The sequence below is a fragment of the Chrysochloris asiatica genome, unplaced genomic scaffold (assembly GCF_000296735.1).
Source record: "Chrysochloris asiatica unplaced genomic scaffold, ChrAsi1.0 scaffold00122, whole genome shotgun sequence".
Lineage (NCBI taxonomy): Eukaryota > Metazoa > Chordata > Mammalia > Afrosoricida > Chrysochloridae > Chrysochloris > Chrysochloris asiatica.
In genome coordinates, this window is record NW_006408640.1 from 5778587 (window position 1) to 5796920 (window position 18334).

Consider the following 18334-nt stretch of genomic DNA (forward strand, 5'->3'; position numbering starts at 1 on the left):
GCATTTGAGTTATGGTGTTGGAGGAGAATATTGAAAGTACCATGGGCTGCCAAAAGAACAAACAGATCTGTGTTGGAAGAAGTGCAGCCAGAGTGCCCCTTGAAGGCCACAATGGTCAGACTTCGTCTCTCACAGACACATTGTCAGGAGGGAGCAGTCACTGGAGAAGGATAACATGTTTGGTAGAACAGAGAGTCAGAGAAAAAGAGGAAGACCCCCCGCGAGATGGATTGGCAAAGTGGCACAGTCGATGGGCTATGAGTTGGTTCCAACTCAAAGTGACCCTGTATAGGGTTCCCAAGACTTCCAAAATCTTTGCAGGAAAAGAAAGTCTCATATTTCTCCCTGAGAGTGGCTGGCCGGCTTGAACCGAGAACCTTACAAGAACATAAATGAAATCAAATCTGCAAATAAACAGACCTTTAGATTTAAACCAAACACTGACCTAGCCTATATCCAAAGACCCATTCCAGGTACTAAGATGAATCTGACAGACCCTACCTTCAAATAACATGAACTTTAACGGAATCATAATAATAAACAACTGAAACTGCCACTGGAATTATAATAAACCCTCAACTGTCCTGAAAATTCTAGTCCACAAAGAAATTTAAATATGTAACTATGCCGCTCAACATTCTAAACAAGAAACCTTCTCAAACATGTGAAACAAATGTTGGGTTTTGTTTTTTTCCCCTTCACCTAGCCTTTATTCCCATCTCCATTTTACTCTGCCTTCAACATGAAGGAAGTCTGAATACAAACGAATCTTCCTCTTCTCTCCATTCCACAGGCAGCCCACCAGCAATCCTGTCAGCTTAGCATCAATGCAGTCTCTCCAACCAGGAGCATCTGTGTCAAGGTTCCATCTAGTCCACTAGGGCAGCTACAAAAAGGGTCTCCCTGCTTCCTTCCTCTCTTGTACTCGTATCCTTCCCGTCTATTCCTTACTCAACAGAGTTCTTTTACTATATGAATCAGATCACCTCACTCCCAACTCAAACTGTTAAAGGACTTTCTTTCTGTCACAACCAGGAACATTCTTTTCAATTCTCCCTGGCCTCTATCATGATCTGGCCCTGGGCCTATCCCCATCCCACATACCTGGCCTGCCTTACAGGTTGCAACTATTCCTTCTTCCTAAGTGCTTCTCCCACCTCTGCAGAGTCTATGGAGACAGAATTCCAATCTCTGCCTCCCCTGACCATCCCTACCCTACCATCTCCTGCCCTTGCCTTGTTCTGCTTTCTTCACCACTCTTCTCACCCCACAATATAATTTATATCTTTTCTTATCATTGTTTATTACTTACACTAAAAAAATAAGCTCAGTGACTAAAATTAGATGTAACTACACCTTTATGTTGCACAATTGTACCACAATTATGAAAAACTCTTCTCAAACTCATCAACATAACTTCAGTATGTTGTTGTTAAGTGCCATTGAGTCAGTTCCGACTCATAACGACCCTGTAAAGGGTTTCCAAGGAGTGGTTGGTGAGTTTGAATTGCTGACCTTGCAGTCGAGTACTTATCCAAGGGCGCCACACCAGGAATTACTAAATATAAATTCTACTTAAGTATTATAAAAATATTTTAACTAGAAACAGTATGGAAGGATGGAGAATGAGGAAAGTATTTTAAGAACCTTCTTGAGTAATTTAAAAATTGAGGTATGAATGTTTCTAGAATAGGGTGATTTTGATCATTCCTTTGTATTTTGTTCAATCAGTATTATCTCCCTTACTTGGACACACTAAGTTGTATACTTCCATACTTATTCACTTTGTTCCTGGATTCTTGATACTCTTACTAATCCTGCATTTGTTCTTAAAACCTGACCAGGATTTACTTAAAATAAAGAACAAGTGTTTTCCAATATCAGCGCCTCCAGGTAGACAAGAAATCGAACAGAAAGAAATCTCCTGAAGATAATCTTATCCTGAAATAAGAAAAAGTATAGGGACTGCAATAAATAAATAATAAAATCCTTATGGAAAAACACAGGTCGGCACAAAATTGCATGAAGAAGATTCTCCAGCCCATCTCCACTGCATGAAAGGGTCTTCTATTGAAAAGAGCACAAATGTGGTAACTCATTCACTCTTCCCCCCAGTTTGTAGATTTCTCCCTGCTGCGTTCAAACTATACTAATCAAGACTTCAAACCGAACTTGTTTTGATGGACTACCAAAGAGAATACATGTCAAAGAAGACAGCTTGTCCAACTTCCTAGTGGCCAAATGAATAAAATGCTTTTCTTCTCCACTGATAATGATTCTTACAGACTTTCTATATCAATGATGAAAAGCATCATTAAAAATAAAGTGCTTTCTCACTGTGAATGTGGTGATGACACTGTGGGCAAATGATGAAAACTAGACATTATCAAACATCTTAAAGCAATGAGTAGGTGAGCCTGGGGCTGAGGACCATAGTCTCAGGGGACATTGTGGTCAATTGGCACAACATAGTACACAAAGACAATGTTCTACATCCAGTTGTCTGGGATATTAAAATTAAAAGCTCATAAGCGACTATCTAAAATGCAGCTATTGGTCTCTCCATGTGTGGAAGAAGAGTGGTGAGCATTGAAGATGCTTGGAAACAACTTGTCCAATGGACTAATGGAACATGTGAACATCAGTTTCCACAACCCAGAGACAAGAAGAACTAGATGGAGCCCAGCTACCACTACCAACTGCCCTGAATGGGATCACATTAGAAAGTCCTAGATAGAGTGGAACAAAGCTCAAAGTTTAAAAAAAAACAAAACTGAGCTTACTAATCAGAAAGAGACTGGAAGAACCTGAGACTGTGGTCTTAGCAGTAGACAGGTATATAGGGGGAACACCACCACTAGTAATAAGATATGCTCAGTGTGAATACTGAAGCAGTCAATCATTCAAAATCAAAGGGGCAACATGTACCTAAGGACAATGGTGAGAAAGGAGGAAGCAGATGACTGTTGTTCTATGGAGGGGACTGTAATCATTGAGATGAAACTAAGTGTATTATATGTTATATGTAAAACTGATGATCTTGTCTTTAAATCTTCACTAAATTCACAATAAAAAGTAAAATAAAATCAATAAATAAGGTGCTTTCATGTATCTTAACCAAGTTCATTTCTTTCTCTTTTTCCTTCATAGATATTTCTCCCTATAAATCTTGTTCCCAGTAGAAATTTTGAATAAGGTGCTTTCATGTATCTTAACCAAGTTCATTTCTTTCTCTTTTTCCTTCATAGATATTTCTCCCTATAAATCTTGTTCCCAGTAGAAATTTTGCTGGGACTTGACACATTAAAAAAGCTGGTCAGCTGAGTGTCCATGAACAGAATGGGAAGGATGAGCTATTTAGGCGGCTGGAGAGCACAGCTATGTCAGAAAGGGGCTGGCAACACTCAGCCAAGAGCATGTTGGCATGGCTGCCCAGTTCACACTCTGAGGCTTTAAAGAAACTTGGGGGAGCTATGCCGCAACCCAAGGAGCTCTGGCAGAGTAGTGGTTACGAATCAGGCTGCTAACCTCAGGGTCAGCAGTTCGAAACTACCAGCTGTTCCACAGGAGAAAGATGAGGCTTTCTGCTCCCATAAAGATTTATAGCCTCAGAAACCCTGTACAGGGTCACTATGAGTCAGAGTTGACTCCACGGCACATAACCACCACCATCACCAAAGATTTAAAGCCTCAGAAATCCTGTACAGGGTTGCTATGAGTCAGAACCAACTCCACAGCACTTGACAACAACATGCCCCAATGCAACACACTTGGGTCAGCCCCAGATGCCAATCTTTACACTCTTTTCCAAAATGTAGAAAGCTAGCCCTAAATCTTCAAATATCAAGGTTTTATCACTTGGGCTTTATCCATGAATCTTAAGAATCTGACTTTAGTAGAAAGAGCAAATCTCTACACTTAAGTTTCTGTGTCTATTTAAAAGGTAAAAAAAAAAAAAAAGTTCAATACAAACAATAAAAGTCAGGTGAGGTAAGATTGACTTAAGCCACTAAATCAATATATGTATATGAAGGGCTTTCAAAGAGTTCATGGAAAAATTCCATTATCGTTTAATTGGATCTTTCCATGAATTTTTTGGAGCCCCCTCATATGTATACCACACCAACAAACAGTGACTTCTGTTCATGGAAAAAATATTTTGTGATGACTTTTCCATCTATAAAGATAGCCTGGAAAAACCAATGTCATTAATGCCTGGAATTACCAGCTATTCAAAACAGAAGCACCATATGAAGATATACAACTTTCACATCTGAAAATATTCTCTATTTCTCAGACTTCAAAACTGAAGGACTGTATCAACATAATGTTAAATGTTGGAGATGTTATAGAGACATGTAAATAACTACTCCAGGCTAGCAGCACATATGTGGGCAGCTTATTTATTTTTCATCAATAACCAACACTAACTGCATTGAAAAGAAAATTAAAAAGAGATCATATTGTATGTTTTTGAATCACTGATTTTATAACTCTTATCTAAACTTCTATAATAGAAAATATCATTTAATGAGAACTTTACCTTCGTTATTTCTACTCTGCCAGGAACATATTATTCCCTTTTTTACAGTCAAGAAAACCAAACTCAGTCAGGTTCACTTGCCCAAAGCACAGCTAATAAATGGAAACTAGACTGCAAACTCATGGCTGTCTGTTTCCAAACAAATGCTTTTTCCAATAAATGCTATGAATTATTTGCTACAACCAGGCTGATGAAACAATAACAGACCTTAAATTGCACTTTTAAAAGCCCACCATCAGAATAAAACAATACCAGCAACCTCACATTTAGAGCTCTACAACTCCTAATACACAATCATATCTATTAGAGTAATTGGTGCTCCCAAAAGCATGGCAATGATACTAATGCCCCCATTTTAAAATGAGGAAACTGAGATTCTGAAAGTCTCAACAGCTTCCCACACTAATCTGTTACAGAGATAGAACCAACAATTCTCTGGTTCAGCAAAAAGAAGTTATAAGAAAACCAAATTATAAATCGTGGTAGCAGCTGTTTAAAAATCAAAAACTGATTATTCAGATTAGGGTTATGATGGATAGTGATTTTAAAAAGCATATTAATTTTCTGACAGCGTGCTCTAATTTAGAAATCACTGTATTTCAGAACCTTAAAGATGTCTGCCATTTAAATGTCTAAGGAAACCAAATCAAGCGGAAGATATAATGTTTCCACCAGATATAATTTAGCAACTGTAAGTAAGAGTAGAAAATTGCTGTCGATTTTAAATCAAGAAATTAATAACAAAAAGCCTGCCCATAATGAACCATTTTAAAGTAAATAGACATCAAGTCTACAAATGGTAAATCATCATCTTACTGAAAAGCTAATCTAGTTTTAATTGAATATATTTTTCAAAATTTTTTATATAAAATGAACTCTCGGAGTAGTGTAAAGCTACGTAACTATTTGCCATCAGATAACAAATCAGGCCTCATTATGTATACACACACATATATGCAATTATCAACTTACAGGGGTAATGACATACCATAGACTAAAACAAGATTAAAATAAAATGCTTCAATGAAAATTTCCAAGAGTATAATTTTAGCCATAAATATAAAATTAAAACTGAATTTATGGTTTCTTCATATGAGTAATAAACACTCTTGATCACTGATGATTTTATTCAGATTTCCAGTCATTTAAACAACCTGAAAATAACAACTTTGGATTTCAATAACCCTTCTTTAAATAGATCCATTTTAGACAAAAGCAATCATCTGGCTACAGTTGCAATAATTCTATCTTCTGGGAGTTGCAGACAGAACCTATTGTCTGTTATAATATACAAATAATCCACCTCATTTCCCTCTGGACAATGAAAATGTTTTCCACAGAGTCCCAGCTGTAGCTAAGGAGGCCCGGCCAGTTACTATTGTTTACCAGATTAACAGTTGATGCCCAGCTGATGAGCCCTGTTTGTCCCATCTGTATTATTTTGCCACCTAGGGTTATTATTTGAGTCCTGGTGTGGTGCTGTGGGATGATGCACTGGACCGTAAATTCAGTTTGAACCGAAAGGTAGGCAGTTCAAATCACAATCCGCTCCTCGGAAACCTTATACAGATTCGCTATGAGTCAGAACCTGCTTGATGGCACTTAACAAAAACAATGTTATTATAGCTGTTCTTTCATAGGTTGAATAAAGAATGGATGTGAAAATCTGGTAGCGTAGGTGGTTATGAATTGGGCTGCGAACCTTAAGGTCAGCAGTTCGAAACTACCAGCCGCTCCGCGGGAGAAAGATGAGGCTTTCTACTCCCGTAAGGATTTACACCCTCGGAAACCCTGTACAGGGTCGCTATGAGTCGGAACCGACTCGACGGCACTTAACAACAACAACATGAAAATCTGGAATGTTAGGGAAGAGTATATTATCCTCCAAAGGATTCAAAGGCAGGGAGCTAGAGGAGTGTATTTTGTTGCTGATAAGTGCCACTGAGTGGTTTCCGACTCATAGGAACTTTGCATAGGGCTTCCAAGAAGCGTCTGGTGGGTTTGAACCACAGACCTTGTGGTTAGCAGTGAGTGCTTATCCTTCAGTGCCACACGAAGAAAGTGCTAAAACCTTTACAGTGCTGGTAATGCTTATTCTTGTCACCATTTTGGAGCCTGACACCCAAAAGATGACTTTAAGTGAGCAGCAGAATGTTTAGCAGGGATCAGTGTGATATAAGTACTGCAACCTATATAATCAAGATGGCCTTAACAATCAATAACCTCCCTCAGGAACTTGTTCATCTCAAAAAATCCTGTTTTATCTGACCTTGTAGCTAGTAGTGACTTTGTTGTTGTTGTTGATACAAACAACTAAGGAAGTAGGTGCCCTTGGTGGTGCAGTGGTTAAACATTAGGCTGCTAACCGAATGATCCAAGATGTGAATCCACCAGCCAGCCACTCCTGGGGAGAAAAATATGACAGTCTGCTTCCATAAAGATTTATGGATTTGGAAATCCTACTGGGGACAGGGGACAGATCTCTGTCCTACAGGGTTACAAGGAGTCAGAATCAACTCAACAGCAGTGAATTGGTATTTTGTTCTTTCCCCCTCCTAAAAGGACCTAAGTATAAATACTGTTACAGGATACTACGCAGGAGCTTCAAAAAGTTTGTGAACATTTTCCTTTATCTTTTAATTCCATTTTCCACAAACGTTTTGCATGCCCCTCATATTTGTGGGAGAGGAGGTGCATGAGCTCAGGAACATTAAAAGCATTTTCAAAATAGGCCAATAAACTCTGAGTGATTAAACCCTTCTGAGAAATTCTATGGTGAGAGAACATAATTAATACGTTCACAATGAGCACTGAGGCTTGCCTGATTGTCTCAGAGCACTCGAGCAAAACAGTCATGGCAGGCAGGGAGGAAGGAAACACATGAGCACTTAGCCAAAGTCTTCATCACTAAGAAACATACCTGGGTTTTGTTTTTGAGAATGAAAAAGCAAAGGCATTTGGATAACTGAATTGAACTGTTCCCCTTAATTTATGAATGCTTCCAAATACATTATACATCAGAGGTAAAAGGAAGATTAGACTGCTTCTCTGATTGTGTTTTCACTCAAAAAGTCAGTTACCTGGGTTGAATAATTTTTGCATTTTTCAATTATTCATCGAGTCCTGGTGTGGCGCTGTGGATTAATGCGCCACACTGTAAAGCCGTTTGAACTGCAAGGTCGGCAGTTCAAGCTCACCAGCTGCTCCTTGGAAACGCTATGCAGGGTCTCTATGGGTCAGAACCAACTCGACAGCACTTAACAACAACAACAACATCGTGGTATTCATTAATGAAGGAAGAGAAGGAACAGAAAATGAAGTCAGGGACCATGTCATACAGTACTCAGTTTAAAGAAGGCATGTAGGGGACACATTTGCTATTAAAAAAAGAGAAAAAAATCAGTCTGGCTGGAAACAAAAGACGTCCATCTGAGTTTCATGGTGGGTAAAACATTCTTCCATGATTTTGTTGAACTTACAAAAGTAAATTTAAAAATTTTGCTATAAGACCACAATAACATTTATTTAAAGAAAAATAATATCAAAATGTGAAGCTACTATTTCTTAATATATCGTCCAGCTAGGTCAACATGTCTATATACTTCTGAAGGCAGTGTTTCCTGCTCTCTAAACATTCCCTGAAGAATTCTGTGCTATTCCATTTATAGCCTGTCAAAACAGCCATTTGGACATCCTTGAGAGACTCAAAAACTATAGTGTTCCTTTTATTTATTTATTTATTTTTTTGAGTTTATGGAACAAAAAGAAGTCTGAAGGGGCAAGATCTGGGCTATAGAGTGGATGGGGGTAAGGTGTCCCAACATACTCACAGAACAAGATACTCAGAGAATAGCTCTAGCGGCCCTAGAAGAATCAGCAGGTGCATTGTCATAACAGAAAAATCATTCCCTGGCTTAACTGTCCTGGCCTTTTTCTCACCAATGCAGTTTTCAATTTCCTTAAAACTTCTTCCTAATAAATCCTTTGATCATCCTGTGTCCTTCAATAAAAGCTATCAAGATCACCCCTTTAATCCTAAAAAACAGTCGCCTTCTGAGTTAAGCTCTCCGCCTTGGATTTAACTGGCCCAGGAGATCCCATCGAAAGCCACTATGTTGATTGGACCTTTTTTTGACGGCACTCTAACAGTGTATTACTGAGAAAACTTGTCTGCAGCCATCCACTGACCATAGACATGTTAAAACACATTCTGTTTGGAATAAATCCATGCATGAATTAACTGAAGTCTTAGTAGCCATACTTTTTGACTTACTCTCATATTTTACTGCTTTATTACTCATTGATCAATCTAGCTCAGAAATGACTGTGACAGTCTTTTACAACAATAGTACTGATTTGGGAAAGAATGTAATACTCTATGGATGTCACAATCCTCCAGAATTGATCAAAGCAAAATTTCTAGCCTAGGCAGTGGTCACTGATTACATGGAGGCTCTTCTGGTAACTGAATAGACAGATGTCTAGCTAATCTTGAAAGTTCCATACAATATTCCCTAAGAAAGTAGTAAATCATCGATGTATTTTTTATCCATCATTAAAAAAAGTTGTTGTTTTTATGTGCCATGGAGTCGGTTCCGACTCATAGCATACATAGCATTGTGGTTACGAATTGGGCTGCTAACCTCAGGGTCAGCAGTTCAAAAACTACCAGCTGTTCAGCAGGAGAAAGATGAGGCTTTCTGCTCCATTAAAGATTTACAGCCTCGGAAATCCTGTACAGGGTCGCTATGAGTCAGAACCAACTCCACGCACATAACAACAACATCCAAAAAACAGTACCCTTAAATGACAAGGAGAATCTTTTCCAATATAATGTGCACACTCTAAAGGTCATGTGGTAAGGCAGGACTTTTGCCCCATGAGATCATTAAGCACTTAGCTCAACTTTTCACAAGCGGGTGGGCTCTGACCTTTAGAAAAGTCCAGTCAGATTCTTGTGTTTCCTTCCCAAAGTGAACTATTGTAATTTAAGCTTTTGAATGACCAACCATGTAGTTCACACATTTACTTAGCCTGATTTTCAAAACCCTTTTTGGTCTTCTCTGCCCACTTCTCTCTCCTGCTATTCAATGAGAGATTCGAGTTAGACATGACACAGTAAGTGGTCACAACACTTTGTTCACAGAAAATGGCAACTGGACATTTTCTATAAATTTAGTATTTCCAGTGGATTCTACTGGAAAGGTACTCATGACAAGCCTTTCACCTAAAAAGAAAAGAGACGTCCCTTAGGTGTCCCAGTATGATGCTGTAGGCTAAGTACTGAACAGCTAACCACAAGAAACCCTACACAGGGTTGCTATGAGTCAGAACTAACTTGACTGCAATTAACAACAGCAGGACAACTAAGGAGTGTGGTGGCTCTAGATGACAAGCACAGGAATTCGAACCACAAGATTTGATGGTTCGAGCCTTTCAGCTGCTCCATGGAAAAAAGGTGAGACTTCCTGCTTCCACAAAGATTTACAGCCTCAGAAATCCTATACAAGGTTGTTATGAGTCGGAACCAACTCCACAGCAATTAGCAACAACAAGGAAAACTAAGCACAGGGGACATTTTGCACAGATACAAAAACTGAAGCAATGTGCTCAAAGAAAAGTGGAGCCTTGCTGGAAATAAAGTGCACAGGAAAAAGAGACAGGCTCTAGAAGTGTACTTTGAGCATATTACCAGAATGGTCCAGTCCCTGGAGAAGGACAACATGTTTGGTAAAGTGGAGGGTCAGCATAAAAAAGGAAAAACCCCAACAAGATGGACTGGCATAGGGGTGCCAGCAGTGGCTGTGAAGTTGGCACAGAACCAGGCGTGTTGGGTTCTTTTGAGGATATGGTCGCTACGAATCAGTACCACCTCTACAGCATCTAACAACAGCAACAACACTTACTAGCTGTGTGACCTTGGGTGTGTCATTTGACCTTACTGTGTCTCAGCATCCTTGTCTACGAAATCGGGATTTTGAGAAGTTTAACAGTGGTGACATCCTATGTTGTTGTTAGGACCAATTGAAATATCAAATACACCAGGTTAGACCACAGAGACAGAGGCCCATTTCATTCCCTTAAGCAACTAACAATGTGAAAAGAGAAGTCAAATAACCCAGGAAGGAACCCTGAAATGATGTCAGGTTAGCGTCCTTAAAATCAAGGATATATTGAGAACATCTTTTCTCTAAAAACCCCCACAAAACTCAATTGTCTGTTGCTCACCAGTCAAGTTTGGAGAAACAGCAGTCAATCATAAACACCATGATCAAGAATTATGCTGAAGAGTGGGGGCTACAACAATGAACAAGATTGGCTCATGTTAGCTCACAGGGAGTTTACATATGTTGAGGATTTCAAAAACGCTGATTTCCTGATAGAGTTACACCATTACACAGCTGCCCTTTCTCTTCAAAATCTTCAGATTTTGTCTCTCTTGTCTATTATATAAGAGTAGGTGGCAAAAGCAAATGTATTTATATGAAACATTACAAGCCAGGTACCAATCTGTTCTATTCTCACCTCTTTTTCTCTGCCTCGCTCTAATCCGTTTCCACTCTATTGGGCCCAGTTGGTTACAGCAGCTCTTGATAAAACCAAGGTTTACACTACCCAGCAGTTAACATGCTCTGATTCCAATTTGAACAGCACACCCCCACCACCTTTCACCTTTTAAAAGCCCAAAGGACAAAGGCAGGGCATAAATAGGGTAGGTTCATTATGAGAAAACAACTCAAATCACACAACCCACTAGTGGAAGAGGGCCACTCCCCTAATTTGGGAGTATATTCATTAAGGTCTGGACAAATAACACTTCAGTTATTTACTATCCTGAGGATCACAATATAGTGTAATTGCACCGACCTGATTTCTCTCGATTATTTTAGCCTGCCAATCTCTTCTAAGCCCTCTGTTCTTGCAGCACCAGGCTCCTCTCCTCTGAGAAAAGATGGAGTCGGTCTAAGTGTCTAAACGCTAACACCACCAGGAGGCCATCACCAGACCAGCCGGCCCCGCAGAAAGGGCTCAGAAACAGGGCGGTGGAGGCTGAGATTCCCTCGAAAGTGTCTGCGTTAGAAGTAAAGCCCAGTACTAAGAAACTCACAAAGAATCTAACAGCAAATCACTCAAGGATCCTACACTTAAAATTTATCATAAAAAATTGTGGGGTCCTCTCTGTGCCGTGGAGGACCCTCCTGAGATACCGCAGGTTCCTTGCTCTTTTCCCAATGGCAGGAGAACCGACTTACATTTTCTGGACCCGCACCACTTCGCTAGGGGACACCCTCCCACAGGTGAATGTGGGTACCTGGGGGACAGCCCAAAATGTCCAGAGGAGCCAAGATATCGCAAAACTTCTAAAACAAGAAAAACTGCGTATTTGCATTAGCTTGGCCCCACGCATCTTGGGGTTCCGAGCCTTCAGAACTTCTGGCTCAAGTTCCCAGAGTTCAGCGTGCGAGAGGAGGGCAGAGAGAGAAGGGGCTCGGAGGGCCCCCAGGGTGTGCTCGCGGGTCCCCGCAGCATCCGGGACGTGGGACGCACCTCTCACCTTGAGATAGTCGTTCTCGGAGCGCAGCTCGTCCATCTCCCGCAGCAGCTCCGCCGCCGCCAGCCGGGACTGCTCTTGAGGACCGGGCTCCTTTGGGGTCCTACCACTCCCGTCCGCCCTTCCGGGGGCCGCTCGTTCTGGTGGCGCGCGGCTCCCAGCATCATCGGTCGCGCCGGACCCCGAGGACCCCGCGGAGACCCCGCCTGGGCTGCTTCGGCCCCCAGGTCTGCTACTGGCCGCCAAAGGCGCGGTAAGGAGTGCTGTGCACTCGGGGCTGCCCGGCGGCGCGCCCCGTGCTGCGGGACTGGAAGCGAGGGCTCCTCTCTGGGGCTCCCGGTCGCTGGAACCCGTGCCGGACTCGGCGTCGCTGCTGACAGCGGGGAGCGGGCGCTGCTCGTCAGATAGGGGCTCGGAAGGGCAATCGGAAAGGTCGGAGCTGCTATCGGTGGGGCTGATGCGCAAGCCGCCTGCGGCCGCCGAGACCACCGCTACGGTCACGGCGGGGAGCCGGGTGGCAGGCGGCCGGGGCCCAGCGGTTGGAGTCACGCTGGGGAGACCGGAGCCGCGCCGGGCCTTGCGGCCTTTGGCGGCTGGCGACAGCTCGGATCCGAGCGGTGGCGGCTTCCCGGGCCGGGACAGCGTTTCGGCAGGCGCCAAGCGTGCCGCCCTCCTGGGGCCCGGGGCGGCCTTGGCGGCGCCCGCCACTCTGGCCCCGGCGCCCGCTGGTGGCTTGTCTTTCGCGCCGGGGGTGCTGCCGCCGCGCCGGGACAAGCGGCCGGGAGCGACCAGGGACCCGGGTGAGGACGGCGCCTTGCCCGCGAGACTGGGCGAACGCGGGGCGGCTGGTGTCGGGGCCCGAGACGAGGAGGGGGTAGCCGGACCCGGCGCCGCGGTTCGTACTAGCAGGTCCTTGAGGAAAGGTCTGGCGGGTGAGGGTGCGCGGTGCAGCCGCTTCCTCTCAGCCAGTGGGTGGAGGTGGTGGTGGCGGTGGTGTTGGCTAGGCGGCTTCGGGTCCGAGGCGCCGCCACCCGCGGGGCCATTCAGCGCCTCCATGGCTGGGTCCCGAGCGGCGCGCAACAGCGCGGGCGGTAGATGCTTCTGGCGCTGGCGGGCAGTTTCCCTGGGCGCTCTCGCATTACTTCTGCCCGTCAACCCCCGCGCCTTTGCGGTCCTCACCCACACTCCCGGCCCGAGGGTCCACGGGAGCTCGCCAACATCTCCCACCACGCTTTCAGACTCGGGTCACCGTAGTTCAAGTACTGCTGCTCGCATCCCATAAAAGCCGAACTCCGGGGTCGTGCGTCAGGCCGCCGCGGTCCCTTCTGCACAACAGACGTCCATGCGCTGTGGCTGACAGCCCGCCCAGAGCCGCTCCCACGCGGGCCAGCCGCGCCCCCCGCAGCGCTCGCCCGCCGCTAGCGCAGGAGGAAAAGTACGAGCGCGCGCCCGGTCCACCACCTCCTGCGCCCGGCGCTGTGCGCATGTCCCGAAGTTGCTGCTGGCCGGCTCGGCGCGGGGAGGGGGTGGGGTGGGGTGGGGGCGGGGGGTTGGGGTGAAGAGGGGCGTGGTGTACTGGAGCCCTAGCGGCTTTACTGCTTCTCCGGGCTCTAGAGACCCTGCGGGAGTTGGAGAAGCGAGGGGGAGGGGAACGCACTGGACTCTGGGGAAGACTGAAGTCCTAGAGGTGTCATTGTCCGCTCGGTGATGTAAGGGTGATTCACCAGTTTTCCCTCTGTGGAGCAAGACTTCCACAGGCCCCTCCATTCCACCGCTGTCTTCCAAGGTCCCTCGGCTCTCTATAAACTGCCCCCTCTTAGCTATGCTTATAGTGCCCCCAAGTTCTTTTAAGGATGACTGATACCCGATGCAGCTATCACGCAAAACGTGCATTGAGGTCCACAGCCTCGGGAGCTCAGTAGAGGAATGGGAGAAATAGAAGAAGCAGCTCACAAACGGGGTCAGACTGGGAGAGCTCAACGAATGTGCTGCAAACACTGTTAGACATTTCGTAGGCGTGGTGGTGGTGGTGGTTATGTGCCGAGGAGTCGGAACCGACTCATAGCGACCTTGTACAGGGTTTCCGAGGCTGTAAATCTTTACGGGAGCAGAAAGCCTCTTTCTCCCGCGGAACAGCTGGTAGTTTCGAACTGCGGACCTTGCGGTTTGTAGCCCGATTCGCAACCACTACGCCACCAGAGCTCCTTAGTTTTATGTAATTTGTAGGACAAACCCCAGTTAGAATTAATTGTCTTTTATACAGATGAGGACATAGTTGCAGGAAGTGAATTATATGATTTATATTCCTATCCAGTCAGTAGCCAAATCAGATTCAAAGCCAGGTCTGTTTAATATTAAGCTTGAGGGCTTAATATGCTCAAGTCACCTGACTTGTTTGAGCCTCGGTTCCCTCGCCCGCCCCGTATAATGAGAAAATGTTGCCATCTGAGTATTGTGAAGATTCAGTGAGTGCCTTAGTTATCTATTGCTTCTATAACAGAAACACCGGAGTGGGTGGCTTTAACAAGCAGATATTCATTCTCTCACAGTTAAGGAGGCTGAAGTTCAAAATTAGGACACCAACTCTGGGGGAAGGCTTTCTCTCTTTGTCTGCTCTGTGGGAAGATCCTTGGGGATCTCCATGTATATTGGCATCAATGTCCTCTGGATCTAAGATGTTCTCAGACTGGGACCCCAGATCCAAAGGGAGTGCTATTCTATTGCCTCTTCTTTCTTGGTGGTACTGAGGTCTTTCCTCTCTGCTGGTATTCGCTCTCTTTATCTAGCATAGTGGTTACCAGTCAAGCTGCTAATCAGCAGTTCCAAACTACCAGCGGTTCCAAGGGAGAAAGATGAGGCTTTGTGTTCCGGTAAAGATTTACAGCCTCGGAAATCCTATTCGGGGTGGCTATGATTCGTTACCGACTCCACCCAGATAAAAATCAATGCAAGCCACGCCCCCAAGGAAAGCTCCCCTTACAACAGATCTGGGCTATGACCTGAATAAGGATGTTTCTTCTGACCTTAATCCTGTCTCATTACCATAACAAACATAAAGGAATCCTCTTTAACATAACTTAATGCTGCCACATTAACCACAGGTAGAAATTATAGTTTACAACAACACATCACAAAATGAAGGATGATTGTATCAGATCACATCATGGGGGATGATTTATATCATTACACAACTGCCAAACTACTGCCAAACAACTGAGAATCATGGCCAACCAAAGTTGACACATATTTTGTGGGGAACACAATTCAATCCACGACAATGAGCAAATAACAGAAAACACTTTGGAAACTGTATGTTTTCCAGATATCACATCCTAAGGATAAATGTTGGGCAGTAACAAAAGGAATAAGTCCCAGTCTTACCTCTTTATTTGTGTTTGGGGGGCGGGAGGCAGAGAGAAGAAAATAATTACAAAGAGACAGAATGGGTACTGAGTTTAGCCAGGGCACAATGAGAAGAAAGATCTCACCAAGGCATGGTATTTGGGTTATGCCTTGAAGGATGAGTTGATCCTGTAGGTGAGGCCCAGGACAGAACAGAAGCATGACAAGAACAGGTCAGTGGGCAGTTGGGTAGGTTTTAGAGAGAGGCTGGAGGCCAGGCAAATGAAATGTTCTGCCTCTGAACACGGACATCACCCTGAGGAAACCATGGGGGCGTGGGGAAGAGGCCCTCAGTAATCTCAGTGGTGTGGTAACAGGATAAAAGAAAGGAGGTATCTAGGTGTATTTGGGCAGTGTAGGGAAAGCGAGAGAAATAGGAACGGATGTGGGAAATTCAAAGACAAATAGACTCCGAAGTCTATGATCTTAACTACAAAAGTACCCTACCTCTCTATCCACCTTCTTTAAAAAATGCAGGTTAAACATCTGAAGAAGAATTTAGCAAAGTTAATAGAGTACAGGGTAAATAAATAAAAATCAGTTGGGTTCCTATACACCACCAATGAGAACTCTGAAAGGGAAACTAGGAAAACAATTCCATTTGGAAATATATAAATCTAACCAGGGAAGTAAAGAACTTATACAATGAAAATGATAAAACACTGCTGAAAGAGATTAAAGAAGTCTTAAATAAATGGAAAGATCTTCCATGTTCATGGATTAGAACATTATTCAAAGCAATCGATAGATTCAACACAATTCTGATCAAACCTCGAACAGCCTTCTTCACAGAAACAGGAAACCCAGTCCTCAACTTTTATATGGAAATGGCAAGAGGAGTTGCATGGCTAAAACAAAGAGAAGAACAAAGCAGAAGAGTTCAAAGTAGATTTTTAAACACACTATGTTGTTGTTGGGGAGCTCTGGTAGCGTAGTGGTAACGAATCAGGCTGCGAACCGTAAGGTCAGCAGTTCGAAACTACCAGCGGTTCCGCGGGGGAAAGAGGAGGCGTTCTGCTCCCGTAAAGATTAACAGCCTCAGAAACCCGGTGCAGCATCGCTATGAGTCGGAACCGACTCCACGGCACATAACAACAACAACAACATGTTGTTGTTAAGTGCCATCTTACAGTGACCCTTGTACAGGGTTACTGAGGAGGAACTGGTGAGTTTGAGCCTTATGGTTCAAATTGACCTTGCAGTGGAGTGCTAGCACCACACCGGGACTCCCAAACATACTATTTGTTGTTGTTGTTGTTGTTGTTAAGTGTCATCGAGTCAGGTTCTGACCCATAGCGACCCTGTATAGGGCTTCCAAGGAACAGCTGGTGAACTTGAACTGCAGGCCTCCCAGTTCAAAATAGACTTTTCAGTCCAGCACGTTAACTAAAAGTGCCACACCAGGACTCCAAAACATACTACAGAGCTATAAGAATCAAAACAGCCTGGTACAGGTGTAACAGTAGACATACATAGCAGTGGGAATGGAATTGGAAATCCAGAAATAAACTCATTTTTGACAAGGGTGCTAAATTTATTCGATGACAAAAGAATAATCTCTTCAACATATGCTGCTGGGAAATTTGTACCACATACAGAAAATTGAAACAAGATCCATGTTTCACATCATACACAGAAAATTCAAAATGGATTAAGTACTCAAAAGTGCAAACTAAAACCATAAAATTCTGAGTTGCTAGACTTGAGGGTTCAGGACCAGGGTCTTGGGGAATACCAACATTAATTGGTATAACAAAGTTATAAAGATAATGTTCTACTTCCTACTTTAGTGAGTATGACTGGGGTATTAAAAACTTGTGAGTGGTCATCTAACATTCAACTATTGATCTCTCCCCATCTGGGCAAAGAAAAGTGAAGAAAATTTAAAAAAATGCATTTGAACAATGGACCCCGCAAATCCCAGCCTCTACAACCTTGAGACCAGAAGAACTAGATGGTCCCTGGCTACCACCGGTGACCACTCTAAAAGGGATCATAATACAGGGTGTTGGGTAGAGAGGGAGAAAAATGAGGGGGGAAACTCCAAATAATAATAAAAGACCAGGTTTTTTAGTCTGATTGAGACAGGCTGAACCCTCTAGATTATAGCACTTGGACACTCTTCAACCCTGGGACTGAACTCACCCCATTAGCTCAACTTTCAGGCAAATAACTGACAATATCATCAGGGAGGTATGCACTCCTTAGAACAAGAACCCATATGCGACTAAGGTAGCATTTGACAGGGATAACACTGGAATGGAGTCCCAATGTGGCGCTGCAGGATAATGCACTGGACAACAGTTCAAACCCACCAGCCACTTGGAAAGTCTTTACAGGGTCACTGTGAGTCAGAACTGATTTAAAGGTGCTTAACAACAATAAGAAGGTATAGGAAGGAATAGAAAAGGGCCAATGGAAATGGTAACCACAGGGAAGAAGTAAGAAGAGTGCTGTTACATGGGGAAGAAGGATGTCTGTCAATGTCATGAGATAAAATATGTATGAATTGTTGAATGGAAAACCAATTTACTTTGTGAGCTTTCACCCAAATCACAATAAAAAACTCAATAAGAAAACATACACACACACACACACACACACACACATATATATATATATATATATATATATATATATATATATATATATATTTGTTGTTGTTAAGTACCATCGAGTCGGTTCCGACCCATAGAGACCCTTTATAGGGTTTCTGAGGAGCAGCTGGTGAGCTTGAACTGCCGACCTTGCAGTTCAAATGGCTTTGCAGTCTGGAACATTAACCCACAGCGCCACACTAGGATATATATATGTAAAAATAAAACCATAAAAGTCTT

The 18334-nt window shown here is 43.5% G+C and overlaps 1 protein-coding gene across 1 annotated transcript in view; it reads right to left on the bottom strand.

Annotated features, from left to right (window-relative positions):
- SOGA2 (SOGA family member 2) overlaps positions 1-13151 on the bottom strand; it is a 183060-nt gene extending 169909 nt beyond the window's left edge. The window contains exon 1 of the mRNA XM_006868701.1: positions 12099-13151. Within this exon, the coding sequence (XP_006868763.1) occupies positions 12099-13151 (1053 nt within the window). The remainder of the gene's footprint in view (positions 1-12098) is intronic.
- Positions 13152-18334: the final 5183 nt, after the last annotated feature.